The sequence below is a fragment of the Phyllostomus hastatus genome, unplaced genomic scaffold (genome assembly GCF_019186645.2).
Source record: "Phyllostomus hastatus isolate PE091 unplaced genomic scaffold, TTU_PhHast_1.1 phas_contig_210, whole genome shotgun sequence".
Classification (NCBI taxonomy): domain Eukaryota; kingdom Metazoa; phylum Chordata; class Mammalia; order Chiroptera; family Phyllostomidae; genus Phyllostomus; species Phyllostomus hastatus.
The window spans coordinates 19,335,583-19,349,541 of record NW_025333737.1 but is presented as its reverse complement, the minus strand read 5'-3'; the positions used below and the strand labels follow the sequence as shown (position 1 = coordinate 19,349,541).

At 48.8% G+C, this 13,959-nt stretch overlaps 1 protein-coding gene across 5 annotated transcripts in view; it reads left to right on the top strand.

The window, feature by feature from the left end:
* HNF1B (HNF1 homeobox B) overlaps positions 1-13,959 on the top strand; it is a 51,828-nt gene that overhangs the window by 34,723 nt on the left and 3,146 nt on the right. For 2 of the 5 annotated variants that reach the window (XM_045837352.1, XM_045837350.1), the window contains exons 6-8: positions 647-779; positions 4,820-5,014; positions 7,413-7,531. In XM_045837352.1, coding sequence (XP_045693308.1) covers positions 647-779; positions 4,820-5,014; positions 7,413-7,531 — 447 coding nt within the window. Of the gene's footprint in view, positions 1-643; positions 780-4,819; positions 5,015-7,412; positions 7,532-13,959 lie in introns of all 5 variants that reach the window. The other 3 variants (XM_045837351.1, XM_045837349.1, XM_045837353.1) reach the window with 2 other exon arrangements.

Below are 13,959 nucleotides of genomic sequence, written 5' to 3'. Positions count from 1 at the left end.
TGTACCATTTACTACTTGTTGAATCTTAGGCAATATACACATCTACTCTGAGCCTCAGTTTTTTTCATCAGTGAAATGAGAGTGGCAGAAGTATCTACCTCATGGGACTACTGTGAGGTTTGTGACTTAATGTATGAGCAGTGCTTGGTAGAGCCTTTAGTCAGTGAGAGCTTCCCCGCTCTCACTGGGGAGTCCCAGGACATTTCTTCAGTTACTATTTTTAGCAATCACTTGTCAAACACCAACAATATAGAAGGCATAGAGCAGAACAGAGGATACTTCCAAAGTGAGCAAGTGACAATCATGTGATACCCAAGGGCAGAAGACTCTCTAAGACAGGCTAGTAACTCAAAGATAGTCAACAAATGGAAGCACCATTGAGTGGGGGGACTATTTTACCTAGTGTTCTATCTTCAGCACCTAGAACAGTTCCTGTCCACAAGTAGGTGCTTAATAATTGTTATTGAGTGAATAAGTAAGTAAATGAATGAATGGATGGATGAATGAATGAATGGATGGATGAAGGAATGAATGAATCCACCCATTAACTAGTTGTGCCAAGGAACTGCTAAGTGATGTCATTTTGGACACGGCTCTCTGCAGGTCCAGTTTCACTCATGCTGCTCTTGTTTTTTCTCTCCAGCAGATCTCGGTCTCGGGAGGTGGTTTACCCCCCGTCAGCACCTTGACAAATATCCACAGTCTGTCCCACCATAACCCACAGCAATCTCAAAACCTCATCATGACGCCCCTCTCTGGAGTCATGGCCATTGCACAAAGTAAGTTCTGTTCTTAGTCAGAAAACCCGGGGGGGCACAGAGCAGCAGCACGGGAAGTGAGTCATCCTGATAAGGAAGGACTAACTAAAGAAGACTCGCTTCAAACTCGCCCACCACTAGTAGATTTGACTCACCTTGTTTAGTTTCTTATATCTCTCTTCCATGATATTTGGATTGTTTAGCCCAAAACAAGAAAAAGTTATGCAATGGAGTTGAATCTTGGTTGTAGTTTACCAGCTGTGCATCCTGGTTCCAATCATCCAACCTTCATGAGTTATGAAGAGTTGAGTTTTCCTCATCTGGGAAATGGGTCGCTGATCAGTGACAGTGTGCGTAGACGTCTTATAAATCTGTAAAGCATGAGTATGTGTAACACTGTGGCTTCTGCTTTTATCTAATGTTCATTCCTATCACTAAATGTATGGTAGATTCTGCGGCAATCCCCACCCTTTTTGGCACCAGGGACTGGTTTTGTGGAAAACAGTTTTTCCATGAACAGGGTGGGGGCTTGCTGGAGAAAGGAGGTTGTGTTCAGGCAGTATTGCGAGCAAAGCTTTGCTCGCTTGCCTGCTGCCAGCCTCTTGCTGTTGCTGCCTGGTTCCTGATAGGCCACAGACCAGTATGGGTCCATGGCCTGGGGGTTGGGGGCCCCTGCTCCAGGAGGCTGTGCTGATGTTTCTTTGCATTGGTGAAGATGGTGTGAGTCCTGGGGCTTCCTTCTAAATGGGGAGTTTTGTGTGATCAGATGAGACCTGTGGCCAGTGGTAAAAATGCAGCGAGAGGGAACTGAAGGGAACGGTCATAATATCTGTGGGTCTTTAAGGAGAAATAGGTCGTTGAGCCTGTTAAGACAGGGAGATGGGTCAAGTCCTTCAAGCTCCAGGAGTCTTATATGACACAGCCGGGCTGTACCCCACCCCAGGTGGACTATTTCAGGGCACGGGAAAGCTGACGCAGGCTGTGTCTGCGGACGCCCCTCTCAGAATTCTAACCTTGATGAGCATCCAGTGTATTCCCAGCCTCATCCTGACGGCCCGGGCTGAGCTGTCACTGTGACTCTGGGAAGAATTCCTGAGAGGTCTCGGGTACATTGCTCATCTTTGTTTCAACCTGGGGCTGTCCCCTTGTCCTCTTGGGCTCCTTTGTGTCAGGTGCCCATGATGACCACCTCTCTGTTTTAGTCTTGCCATTTCCTCTCCTTCCCTCCTGTCTCCCTAATTTTTAAAAAATTTTTTAAAGATTCTATTTATTTATTTTTAGGGAGAGGGGAAGGGAAGGAGAAAGAGAGGGAGAGAAATATCAATGTGTGGTTGCCTCTTGCACGTCCCCTCTGGGGACCTGGCCCGAAGCCCAGGTATGTGCCCTGATTGGGAATCAAACTGGCAATCCTTTGGTCTCAGCCTGCGCTCAACCCACTAAGCCCCAGCCAGAGCTCCCTAAAGAAGCTTTGTCCAGGGGAGCAAGTTGGGTCACTTGTGAAGAGAATGACTTATACGCCCTGCCCAGAGGAGACACACAGATTTACTGAATGAGTATGTGGGGCTCTCGCCCTCTCCTTAGCTGCTGGAAGTTGTGCACCCCATTTATTTTTGCGGAGGGCAATGGGAATGGAGAAAGCCCTTAGGGGACCCACAGAATAATAAATTACCTTAAATTTACTGCCTTTTCACTGGGTCCTCTCCAGAAATGTGGTAACCGTACTAACAGCATTGAGAATGAAATAGGCAACCTGAAACCTGTTTGCTTGCTATCTAGAAGATTTGATTAAAAGACCCATGGATAAGATATCCCACCTCTTTATTTCTACAGCCAAAGTGGTGCACACACCATCCTACTTACCCTCTTTCTTCCCAGCTCAAGCTTTGGCCAACACACAGTTATGTCCTTTCTTTGGCACTACCTGAACTAAAATCTTCCCTGAGGCTATTCTGTATTTTTCATTTTCGTTCCTTCTCATTTTCTTCACTCATGCTCCTCTGCCTTCTCACAATAATCCTAATCTCCTGCTACCACGCCAGAGCGTACACTGAACTGTGTGTGTGTGAGCTTGCAGTGGGAGGGAGATGAAGGAAGGTGAGGATCACCGGAAAACTCAGTGGTCCTGCCTGTGGAGTGTCAGGGTGAAGAATTAACGGCAGGCGCCCTCTTTTAGCCAATTCATGTCCTGTTGATATGTGGGCCACTGAGGCCAGGGAGAATGTGATGACAAATTACTTGGTAGTGCCAATTCCTCGTTCTCCACTCACCTACTGGCCTAGACAATATGCTTCTTAAGCAGGAACCAGGGCCCAGAAAACAGATGAGAAGGCCAAGAGTAACACTCCACAGGAGCTAGAATTACCTCAGCAGCTCTCAGTCCTGGAATTAAGGCACATCAGGGTCACAGGCTGTGTTGAAAATACGATTCCTGGGCCTCACCTCTAAAGGTTCTAACTCATTAAGTCTTGGGTGGGGCCTAGGAATGTATAGCTCTGAAAGAGCTCGCCTAGATGATTCTAAAGCACTGGCAGGCTTCAGAACTGTCCCCTCAAATGTCATCCCCTCTAAACAGGATAATTTGCTTTTCTTGGCAGAGATTTCCTAACAGGCAGTAACAGTGGACTTGGGGGAAACAGCAAATCTGTGGAGCTTCCTAGGAGACTGAAACCCTCAAGGGAAGGTGGGAGAGGGAAACAGTAACTTATCAGGGTATCAGGTGGGCCACTGGCTTGGGGAGGAGCTGAGCCCCTGCCGGGAACTGGAGATAGTGCTATTCTGAGGGCGATCCTAGGACCCCGCCCCCTGCCCCACCCAGGAGAGCCAGGAAGGGGCTTATTCCCCTCACCTTTTAGGCTCCTGATAACAATATCAGCTCAAGCTCTGAGGACGCGATTGTTGAGCTCTTTGTGCTATCTCCAGAGAGGACTTCCCACAGACCCTGCTTGTGAAACCTCCCCGTTCCAGGACAGGCTCTCTGGGTGTCCCTTCCACATTTGCTTAAAAGAAGCCTTTTTCTGGATTTCCCTCTTCATTTCATTCTCTCCTCCCTACCTTCACCCCCACTTCCCAGAAAGCAAAGCCAGAGGAACACTGGCAACTCCAGGAAAGAGGTTGGGGTATTTCCCTCCCTCCACTGCCCGATCCTCTTGTCCCCACTCCCACCTGCCTCAGCTGGCTTCCCCAGAGTCCCACCCCGGGAACAGATGGAAGGCGGGGACCAGGGACCCAATCTTCGCAGCGCTGGCCCCAGTTCTAGAAAGGCCTCAGCACACAGATAGTACAGAACCACAGAGGTCCCCGTGGCCCCCGATCAGAAAGATGGCAAGATCCACCGCCAACCTCTAACTTACTATCTCCTCCTCCCAGCACCTGCTCCTTTGGATGCCACAAGCCCTGGTGTTCCCAGCTGAGATATGCCCCCTTCGCAGCCTGGCTGAGCTCCAGGGTTCTCCCCCTCTTTGCTACAGTCAGGAGAATGAGCACCCAGCCTCCCTTGGGGTGTTTGCTCAAACTGCCAAATGAGTGTCTTCAGGCTTCATACTCCCAGGACTGTGGGGGTTGTTCTGTTCTGTTTTTAATCAAAATATGGGTCTCTGCACACTCCTGCCCTCTGCTGGACAGATGGATCTGGGCAATAATCTGTTCCTTAGAGCCACTGCCTTTAACTCTGCCCTGAGGGCCCCACCAGGGCAAGCCTCTCTCGGAGGCAGGCACGGATGGAATGAGCAAGTAGGTCAGCTTTCCCAGGGGCCTGGCAACCTCAGGGGAGCGAAGTTCAGGAGGTCATATGACTTTGGGAGACTCTGGCCTCAGTCAGATCTGTTTAAAGCCCATTGCCATCCACAACTCACTGTGGAATTTGAGCAAGTCACTTAATCTCAAGCCTCAGTTTCATTGTCTGCAAAAATGGGCCCATAAAATCACTTGCCATGCAATCTCTCATGTAGCCGGCTGAGCCCAGTGCCTGAGACATAGCAGGAGCTCCGCCGATGGCCATTGCCATCCACTCACCTCTCCTCATGGCTGAAGCCATCGCTGATCTTTCCCTCTTGCCCCCACAGGCCTCAACACCTCCCAAGCACAGAGCGTCCCCGTCATCAACAGTGTGGCCGGCAGCCTGGCAGCCCTGCAGCCGGTGCAGTTCTCCCAGCAGCTGCACAGCCCGCACCAGCAGCCCCTCATGCAGCAGAGCCCTGGCAGCCACATGGCCCAGCAGCCCTTCATGGCCGCCGTGACTCAGCTGCAGAACTCTCACAGTAAGGACACGGGCGTGCCGGGAGGAGCGCAGAGGGCCCTCAGCAGCCAACCTCTGCCCTCACGGGGTCTGTGCTTTCTCTGAAGTTGATCGATTTGGTCCCTTCTTCCTACCTGTGCTCAACCAAGACAATTGTTCAAGCATAACTCTTGGATGGTGCTACACCTTTTCTGTTCCTCTCCTATCCTCAAGATCCCGGGGGAAGGTTTGAACAGGACAATTGAGGCCTCCCTGTAAGGGCAGCTGGAGGGAGCAAGCAGGGGTAGTGTGTATGCGGGACACGTGCCGCAGATTCCCACTCTGGCACCCGTGGACTGTGTCAACAGTCAACCACAGCACCTTTCCCAACAAGCCTCAATTTAGCCTTTTTAGTCCAAAATTCTGAGAAGCTATCACCCAGTGATTATAGGCGGCATATAATTCTCATCTTATTTACTTCCCCTGGAGTTGAAGAACTTTCTAGAGACCTCATGCCTTCCAGTTTACATCCTCCATGCATCATGAATCATGAATATAGGTGGAAAATACCAGCTGTATGCCCTCCTGGGCAAGGAATATTCGTGTTTCTGCTCCCCACCCCCAGGCTATCTCCCATTTCCAGTGTCTACACCTACCCTAAGTCTACATCTCAACCACTTACTTTCCACCCAGCTCCAGACCCTGTAGCTCTCCCCACCCCCACCCTGAGCCCCTGGGCCCGAGTCCTCTGGCCAGATTAGGGTGTAGCCCCTGGCCTACCACTCTGGGGAGAAATCGTGGAAAGGATGGCTTCCCCGAGTCAAGCATGACCCCACAGGAACATCAGAGAAGTCTCTGGAATAGAGTGGTAGCCATGGAGTCAGACAGACCTAGAGTTAAATCCTGGCTCTGAGACTTACCGGCTATGCAGCCATTGGTATGTTTCTTAGCCACTCTGAGCCTCAGTTTCTTCATCTATGAAATGGATATAATATGCATGTGGAGAGGTTCTGGAGATAAAAATAGTTGTGAACTGTGTTTGGTAAGCATCAAGAGTTATAGAAGCCCGAGTGACCATTTATTAGGGGACCCCTTAACAGGAGGAGGCAGCCATGAGGAAAAGGGTTTCAGTCTCTCCCCTGGCTGCCTCAGGCAGAGCTGCAGAGCTGGGGCAGGCAATCAGGTTCCGCTGCCTTCTGTCCTCAGGGCTCTGTCCGCCCCGCTCCAGGCCTGTGGAGCTTGTTTCTAAGCACCATCTCGCATTCCAATCACATTTTCGTGGCTTCTAAAACATCTGCCACAGCCTGTCACAGAGTCTGGGAGATCATATACCCTAGTTCCCTTCTTCTCAGGAAGCTCCCCACATGCCCCTACCCCCTCACCTGGGCTGGCTTTTTCAGTGGCTCTCTGGGTGGGTGGGACAGTCAGAGAGTGATCACCAGCGATCTATGAACTGTGGAGGCCCAGCTGGCCTGGCTGGCTATGGAGAGATAGCCTGGCAGGAAATTACCAGCCTCCCTCCACAGGAATGGCAGGCTGAGGCAGCGGCAGTGACCTTCACCCCTGTTCCCTACTTGGAGGACTCCTTGGTAGAACAGGCTGGTCCCTCCCCTAAGGCCAAGCATCCACATGCTTTCATTAGTCAGTCATGTGGCCTAGAATTTACATAAATCTTATGGATAACTAGTGTGAGTCAAAAGGTTCCAGACTTGGTGGGCAAGTCCTAAGAAAAACTAGAAAAGGAGTCACATGTTCCTGGAAGTTTTATTTGATTCCAGTCTCCTTTTGTCTCTCCTTCATATTTCTGGGGTGTCAGAAGGCTGTGCTGTCAGAAGGCACTTTAGCACCAACTGGAAAGCCCAGAATTATATCGATTAATGATACCTATGTCTAATTACAGTTATTAATTAATCTATAATTGCTAGCATGAGCCCTGGTGCTTGAGTCCTGGCTGAAATGGTGAGCATGTGCCCGTCAGCTCCTTCGTGTTTGCCAGCTACTTAGAATTTTCTTGACTTAAAATCTCAGAGGTCCCACATATGCCTTTGGATCAGTTGGTGGTCCCCAGGCATTTAACACTTTATTGACAGGCAGGAGAACAGAAGTGCTGTCCACCACTACATACTAGGCACTGTGCAAGGCTATTTACTTATTTGGTACAAAGTGCTTTAAACATGATCTCTTCTAACCCCATAGCAGATATCATTCCCCTTCTTCTGGCAGGAAACTGAAGCTAAGTAACTTGGTTAAGGAGCCAGGATTTCAATACATGGCCATTCTTATTACCACATCACACTGCCTTCCCACACATCACCATCGCCAGTACCACCCTGACCCTTTTATCTGCCCAGGGACACGGGAGCTGCGGTGTGGGGTGGAGTGGGAAGTGCATACGCCTGTGTGATCTGCGCCTTGATTTTGTCTTCACTCTGTCTCTCCAGTGTACACACACAAACAGGAGCCCCCCCAGTACTCCCATAGCTCCCGGTTCCCATCTGCGATGGTGGTCACAGATACCAGCAGCATCAGTACACTCACCAACATGTCTTCCAGTAAACAGGTAATGCTGTCAGGAAAGGGCGGGGGTGGGTGTGGGTGGGTAATGGCTAAGGCTAGCGATGTGTAGAGAGTGTGGCATGTTTGGACTCACCACAAGTCTGGGCCTTCTGAGGCTCCCTGTTACTTGAAGGGAATCTCTGAGGTCATAGGCAAGGAAGATGGGCTACAGGCTAAAGGGGCTTATTGTCCCCCTGGTACCCCCAACAAGAGCACCAAATGAGGACTGAAATGTGATTAGTCACTGGAACCTGGATTACACAGTGGATTGCCAGTGGCCTGTGGGAAAGGTGTTTCCAAAGAGAACTCAGGAAGTCAGACCCTCTGGATTTGCACGCTTTGTAAGAGGGATCCCTGCAGATTTCCTCAAGTGAGTCGATGGAGAAAGTGAGTAGTCAGTCAGGAATCCAGAGGCTGACTTCCCCAGTCCAGGACCCATTCTGGACCTAGAATGCTGTAAGCTCTAAAGAATGACCCAATCCCACCACCCCATGGGGACGCCCCAGTGCACAGCTGCCCTGTCCAGGGCCCACATCCACTTCGTGTTTTATCAGAAAAACTTAGAATCGACTTCCTGGTGTACTGAAAGTGGGGAATCCAGAGGCTCAGTCACCGTTTCAGGCGATGACTAATGCCCCTGTCCACACAGAGGCGATGGGGTGGTAAAGGCAGCCAACAGCAAGGCTTGTTGCTGAACTTGGACAGCCGGACGGCCACAGGGCACTGAGAGTTGGAAAGCAGGACAAGGTTTCTGACACAGATGACGATTCCAGAATAATACAATAGGCCTTTTAGTGGCTGGGCTCTCTGCCTTGTGGGAACTGTTTAGCCTTTATTGATTACTAGATAAGTAGATGACAAACCTTGAACTTCATGTCAGATGCTCTCAGCAGGGTTTGGTCTTGTTGATGGTCTTTTTCCCATCTGAGCTCTGTGAATCACACCTCATCCACTGCCATGTGCTTCCAGCAGGTTCTTTCATGGCCTCAGGGTTCTCTGCTCTTCCCTTTGTCCCCACCTCCACCTGGGTCCGCAGTGTTGTGAAGCAGGAGGGTTCTTCTATACCTGGTTGTACCACTTGCTTGGTGACCTTGACTTTCCTGAGCCTTTGTTTTTTCATCTTTAAAACAAGAGTTGTAACACCTTGTTGTGGGGGTTTGAGGAGGTCACCCAGATTGAGTACCTGGCGGGGGCACACGCGCATGCGCACACATATGGCCTACGCAGCTGGGCTCTGGAGTTGGGGGCGAGGGAGAGGTGTGTGGGACCTGCCTTGCTACTCTTCTCTCACCCAATGGAAGATGAAAGAGCACCCCCCTCCCACTGCCTTGCCCTTCGACTCTGTGATTTCCCACTCTTTGTAGTGAGCAGGGAAAACATTTATCTGTGCTCACAAATCTCAATCAGGGGGGCAGCCAGGGGCAGCCATGCGCAGCAGGCCTGCTTGGGAATACCTTCCCCTTTGAAAGGTTTATCAATCCATCTGCCGCTTGGTCAGCCCTAGACAGGACTGTGATTAATTATTTCTGTCTTTCCCAAGTTGACTTTGATGCTTGCTTGTTGAAACAAGTCTCTGAATTCAGGAAATGGTCTCTTAATCAAAATACTTCAAGATGCTCTCTGAGACACTGTACCAAGCTCCACGTGATTTCTCCCCTCCACAGGGGAGGGGACAGAGGGGCCAGCCGGCCTTGAAGCTGCATGCACGTCCCCCTAGAACTACTGTGACATTGTCTCCAAGTCCCCAGACATTTCAGGAGTCTGGTGACAGACTCACTTCCAGGATGATGATTACATTTAGTGAGGATAAAGCTATTAATGTGGCATTTTGCAGTTTGTACTTCTCATAGACATCATTCCATCATTTTCTCTTTACTGAAACCTCCTAAGAAGTGCAAAGAAATGAACTAAGGCATAGAAATGGGGAGTGCTGTGCCCAAGGGCACACGTGATCAATTCCAGAGCTGGACCTCCAGACTCTGGTCTTCGACAAAATCCTGGACTCTTTCCACTTAAACAACCCTTGCCTTCCAATACCCATCTTTAAAATACCCGTGGTAATTGCCACTCTTGTGGTCTTTAACAATCAGAAACAAAAGTAAAAACTAGGCCCACATATTGTATTTCAATCAGGAGAAGAGAGAATGAGAAGGGCAGAATGAAGTAGGAGGAATGTAGAGGAGCCCAAGGCACAGAAAATTTGTACAAACTCTGTTCCAAAGACAAAGAGTCAAAAGTGAGTTCCGAAAGAGACCTGATGGCAAATCTGCATCCTTTTTTAGCTTTGTTTGTTTTAAAATATGATTTTCTAAAAGGACTTTCAAGACTATTGCTAGGGATCAGGGGCACATAGAATGAGGAGAGGAGGATCCTTGGTCGAATGTATTGGGAGAATGATTGACCCAAACAGTTAAACACCACAAGGCAGGGCTTCCAGAATCTCTTGGGTGCTGATGGGCACATAGACAGGGCCATTAGTGCGCACCTTGCTCTTCAGTGATCGAGTCAAAGTGACACAGCTGGGGCAATGCTCCTTCCGAGCCACCCTAGAGTGCTAGGAAAAGCCAGTGGATCTGAGCTGATCTCAGCTACTTCACCCCTTGCTACATGACCATGAGCAGTAGGCCTATTGCTGGAAGAGTTTCTTCATCTTCTTCATCTCTCAGGGGAAAATCCCACTCCTATCTCACAGAATATTCAAAGTGCCTGAGAGAGTGGCTGGTACATAATCCAGTTTTCAAAGCAGTAACCCCCTCTCTTCTCCTTTTTGTGATTCTTTAGGAGACACTTTCCATGCACTCTTTCAATATTTAATTCATTGCTTGGTCTACATGTGGTGAAAGTTGGTTCTGACGATAACATTTCTCAGGAGTAGGACTGTCTCTCAAGCACATCCCACATCTTGGGCTTGAGCTCCAGATCCCTGCCTCCTGTTCTGCTGACACGCAGATATCTTCTAACCCACCTCTCAGGCAAAATGCAAATAGTTCAGGAGCCTCTCCTGTGCTTAGCTAAATGCTTGGGCTATAGTAGATGTTTAATAAATATGAATGAATGAATTCAGAACGAGCATTTCTGAGTGCCTCCCATTTGCCAAGCAGCATTTCCTGTGCTTTTCTATCTTACCTTTCCTGGCTAACCCTCCCACCCATCCTGCAAGGTAGATATTTTTATACCTGATTTACAAATCGAAAAACTGAGGTTTAAAGTGGGGGGCGGGATCTGGTCAAGTTCACACAGATGATAAATCTGGAGCTGGACTTCCAGATGCTGGTCTTCTTCTCACTCCAAATCCATTCAACAACACTCACCTTCTACTATATATTTCTAAGCATCCATAAAAATGACCTAAGGTTATGCAGGTATATAAGGCTAAAGCCAGCATTTGCACTTGGATCTGTCTGATCCCATGATTTCCACTTGTCAGGACAGACATGCCCCAGGGCCTTGTGGAGTGTGTTTCAGGAACTTGAGCTAGGACTTTCTCATTGGAGATCCTGCAGCTTCTGCCAGCTGTCCTTTCCAGAGCTTAGCTGCTCCCCAGCCAACCCCCCCCCCCAACCTTTGTGTGATGGCAAGTTACTCTCTGAATGGGTTTGTGCCTGAGCTCCTTCAAAACAATGCCCTGCCAGTTTGGAAACAAGACCACAGCAAGCAGCGACCTTGGTTAGAACAAGTGTGGGCAAGCTGTGAGCCAACTCCTGTTTCCACAACTTCTCTACCCACACCGCTCCACTTCCCAGTTTATAGAGAGGTCAGAAGAGGGTTCTCAGAGCAAGCAGTAGTCAGGGGTGCTGATCAAGAGGAGGTGGAAAGCCTCTTCATAAACCCCTGGCAGCTCTTCCCCAGCCACCCAGCCTTCTCCACTGGTGGCGAGGCACTATGGTCTGTTGAAGGGTACCGACTTGGGAGCTGGGCAGACCTAGGCTCAAGATTCTTTCACTCCCTTCCTATGTGACGTCAGGGAGAAGTCTTAGCCTCTCTGAGTGTCAGTTTCCTTACCTTTAACATAAAGATAATGATCCCTCTTTCATGGGGTCTTTGAAAGAACTAAATGCAATCCGTCTTGTAAAACACTTAACTCAGTGCTTGACATGAATCAGCCAGTCCCTGGCAGCTGGGCCAAACTGGCTTCCCCTGCTGGGCAACCCTGGGAGTCTCTCAAGCTTAGAAAAGAGGATTCTAAATGGCGAAGAGCATTTATTCCTCCGTTGCCGTACTCGGAAGGTAGCAAGAAGTGATCTTCCTTGTAGTTGAGAGCACAAGCTTCTCTGCTGTGAGGCCCTGGTTGGGCAAGTTACTTAGGGTCTCTGTAGACATCAGTTTCTTCACCTGTAAAATTGGAATTATATTCACTTATTTTGCTATAATTAATCAAACTTAAGTTAGTAATAATAGAAGTGAGTTATTTACACTCACTGGCTCACTTCCTTACTCCCAATTCCTTCTTGGGAGGACTCCAGACTGGCTTCTGTCCTAACATTCCACTGAAGCCTGTCGTGTCCATTTCACTGATGCCGCCACCTTCCCAAAGCCAGTGGTCACTTTTCCTCTTTATTTATTTATTTTTAAATTACAGTTGATGTTCAATGTTATTTTGCATTAGTTTCAGGTGTACAGTATGGTGGTTGGACATTTACTTAATTTACAAAGCGATCCCCTGGTAAATCCGGTACCCACCTGGCCCCATACACAGTTATTACAATACTGTTGCCTGTGTTCCCCGTGCTGTGCTCTACGTCCCCATGACTATTCTCTAACTACCGATTTGTACTTCTTAGTCCCTCCACCTTTTTCATCCAGCCCCCAACCCCCTCCCCTCTGACAACAGCCATCAGTTTGTTCTTTGTACCTGTGTGTTTGCCTCTGTTTTGTTTGTTCATTTACTTTGTTCTCTGTCACTTCACATGTAAATGAAATTAAGTGGTATTTGTCTTTCTCTGGCTTATTTCACTTAGCATAAAACCATGTTGTCACAAATGGTAAGATTTTGTCCTTTTTATGGCTGAGTAATATTCCAGTGTGTGTGTGTGTGTGTGTGTGTGTGTGTGTGCACCATATCTTCCTTATCCATGGCCACTTTTCTTTTTTTTTAAAAGATTTTATTTATTTATTTTCAGAGAGGGAAAGGAGAGAGATAGATAGATAGAGAGAGAGAGAGAGAGACATCAATGTGCAGTTGCTGGGGGTCATGGCCTGCAACCTAGGCATGTACCCTGACTGGGAATTGAACCTGCGACACTTTGGTTCGCAGCCCGCGCTCAATCCACTGAGCTATGCCAGCCAGGGCTCATGGCCACTTTTCAATCTCTGTGTCTATCTCTGACACAGCTAATCACTCCTTTCTTTTTTCACTTCAGTTTTGGAACATTACCCATTTCTGGCTCTCCTCCCACGGCACTCCACATTTCCTTGGCAGACAAACTCATCTACCCTGTATTTACTTGTTGGAGGGTCACTCTCTTCTTAGTTCACTCCTGGGTGACCTCACAAATTCCATGGATCCAGTGTCACACTGGTGGATTCTGCAGTTCCGTCTCCAGTGAAGAGCTCTCCTCTGAATGCCCATTCACACACCCCGAGCTACTTTGGCCTGCACACGTGCATGCCTAATCTATCCGACAAGCCTGTGAGACTGAACCTGCCTAATGTAAGAAAGAACTCATCCTTTTGCTGCTATTTCTCCCTACTCCAATTGTTTCTTCCTTGGGCTTCTCCATTTCCAAAAATGGTACCAATTGTTCAGGTGAGATACCTGAGGGTCTCATTGATTCTTCTCTCCGTACCCCACATTCAGTCCATCAATAAGTTCTGCTGGGGATCCTCCAAAATGCATCCCAGATCTACTTCTCACCGCCCCATCAGTTCAGTGCCCCCCCCCCCCCCGTTTCCCACTGACCTCCTGCAGTGGCTCCTGACCTTTCACTCCCACTTTCGCTCTTGCCCCACTCTCATGGGCATGGTCTGTTTACCACACGGCAGCCAGAATTCTCTCTTTAAAAGGGAAATCAGTCATGGTAGTCCCCAGTCAAAACTTGCCAATGGCTTCTCATTGCAACCAAACTGAGGTGGGGACTTCCGAGGCCCTCTGTGCTCAGGCCACGACCAGCCCTGCTGTTCTCACCTCCTTCCCCTCCTCCCTCTTTCTCCTGGCTTCAGCTGAACTGGATCCCGATGTGATCCTGCAGCAGAGCTCTGCATTTCTGGTACTTTCGGCCAGGAATACTCCTTAAGGTGCACCTTTCCGTGCTTGCTCCCTCATTTCATTCAGCTCAAATATCTCCCTCCCTAAATTACTACTCTCTTTTCCCTCAAGTCACCCTAGCCTCTCACCATGCTTATTTGTCTACACAGTATTCATTCCCACCTAAGGTTTTATACATATATATGTATAATTGCTTGTTTGTTGTTCAAAGCCCTCCCTGAAATGGG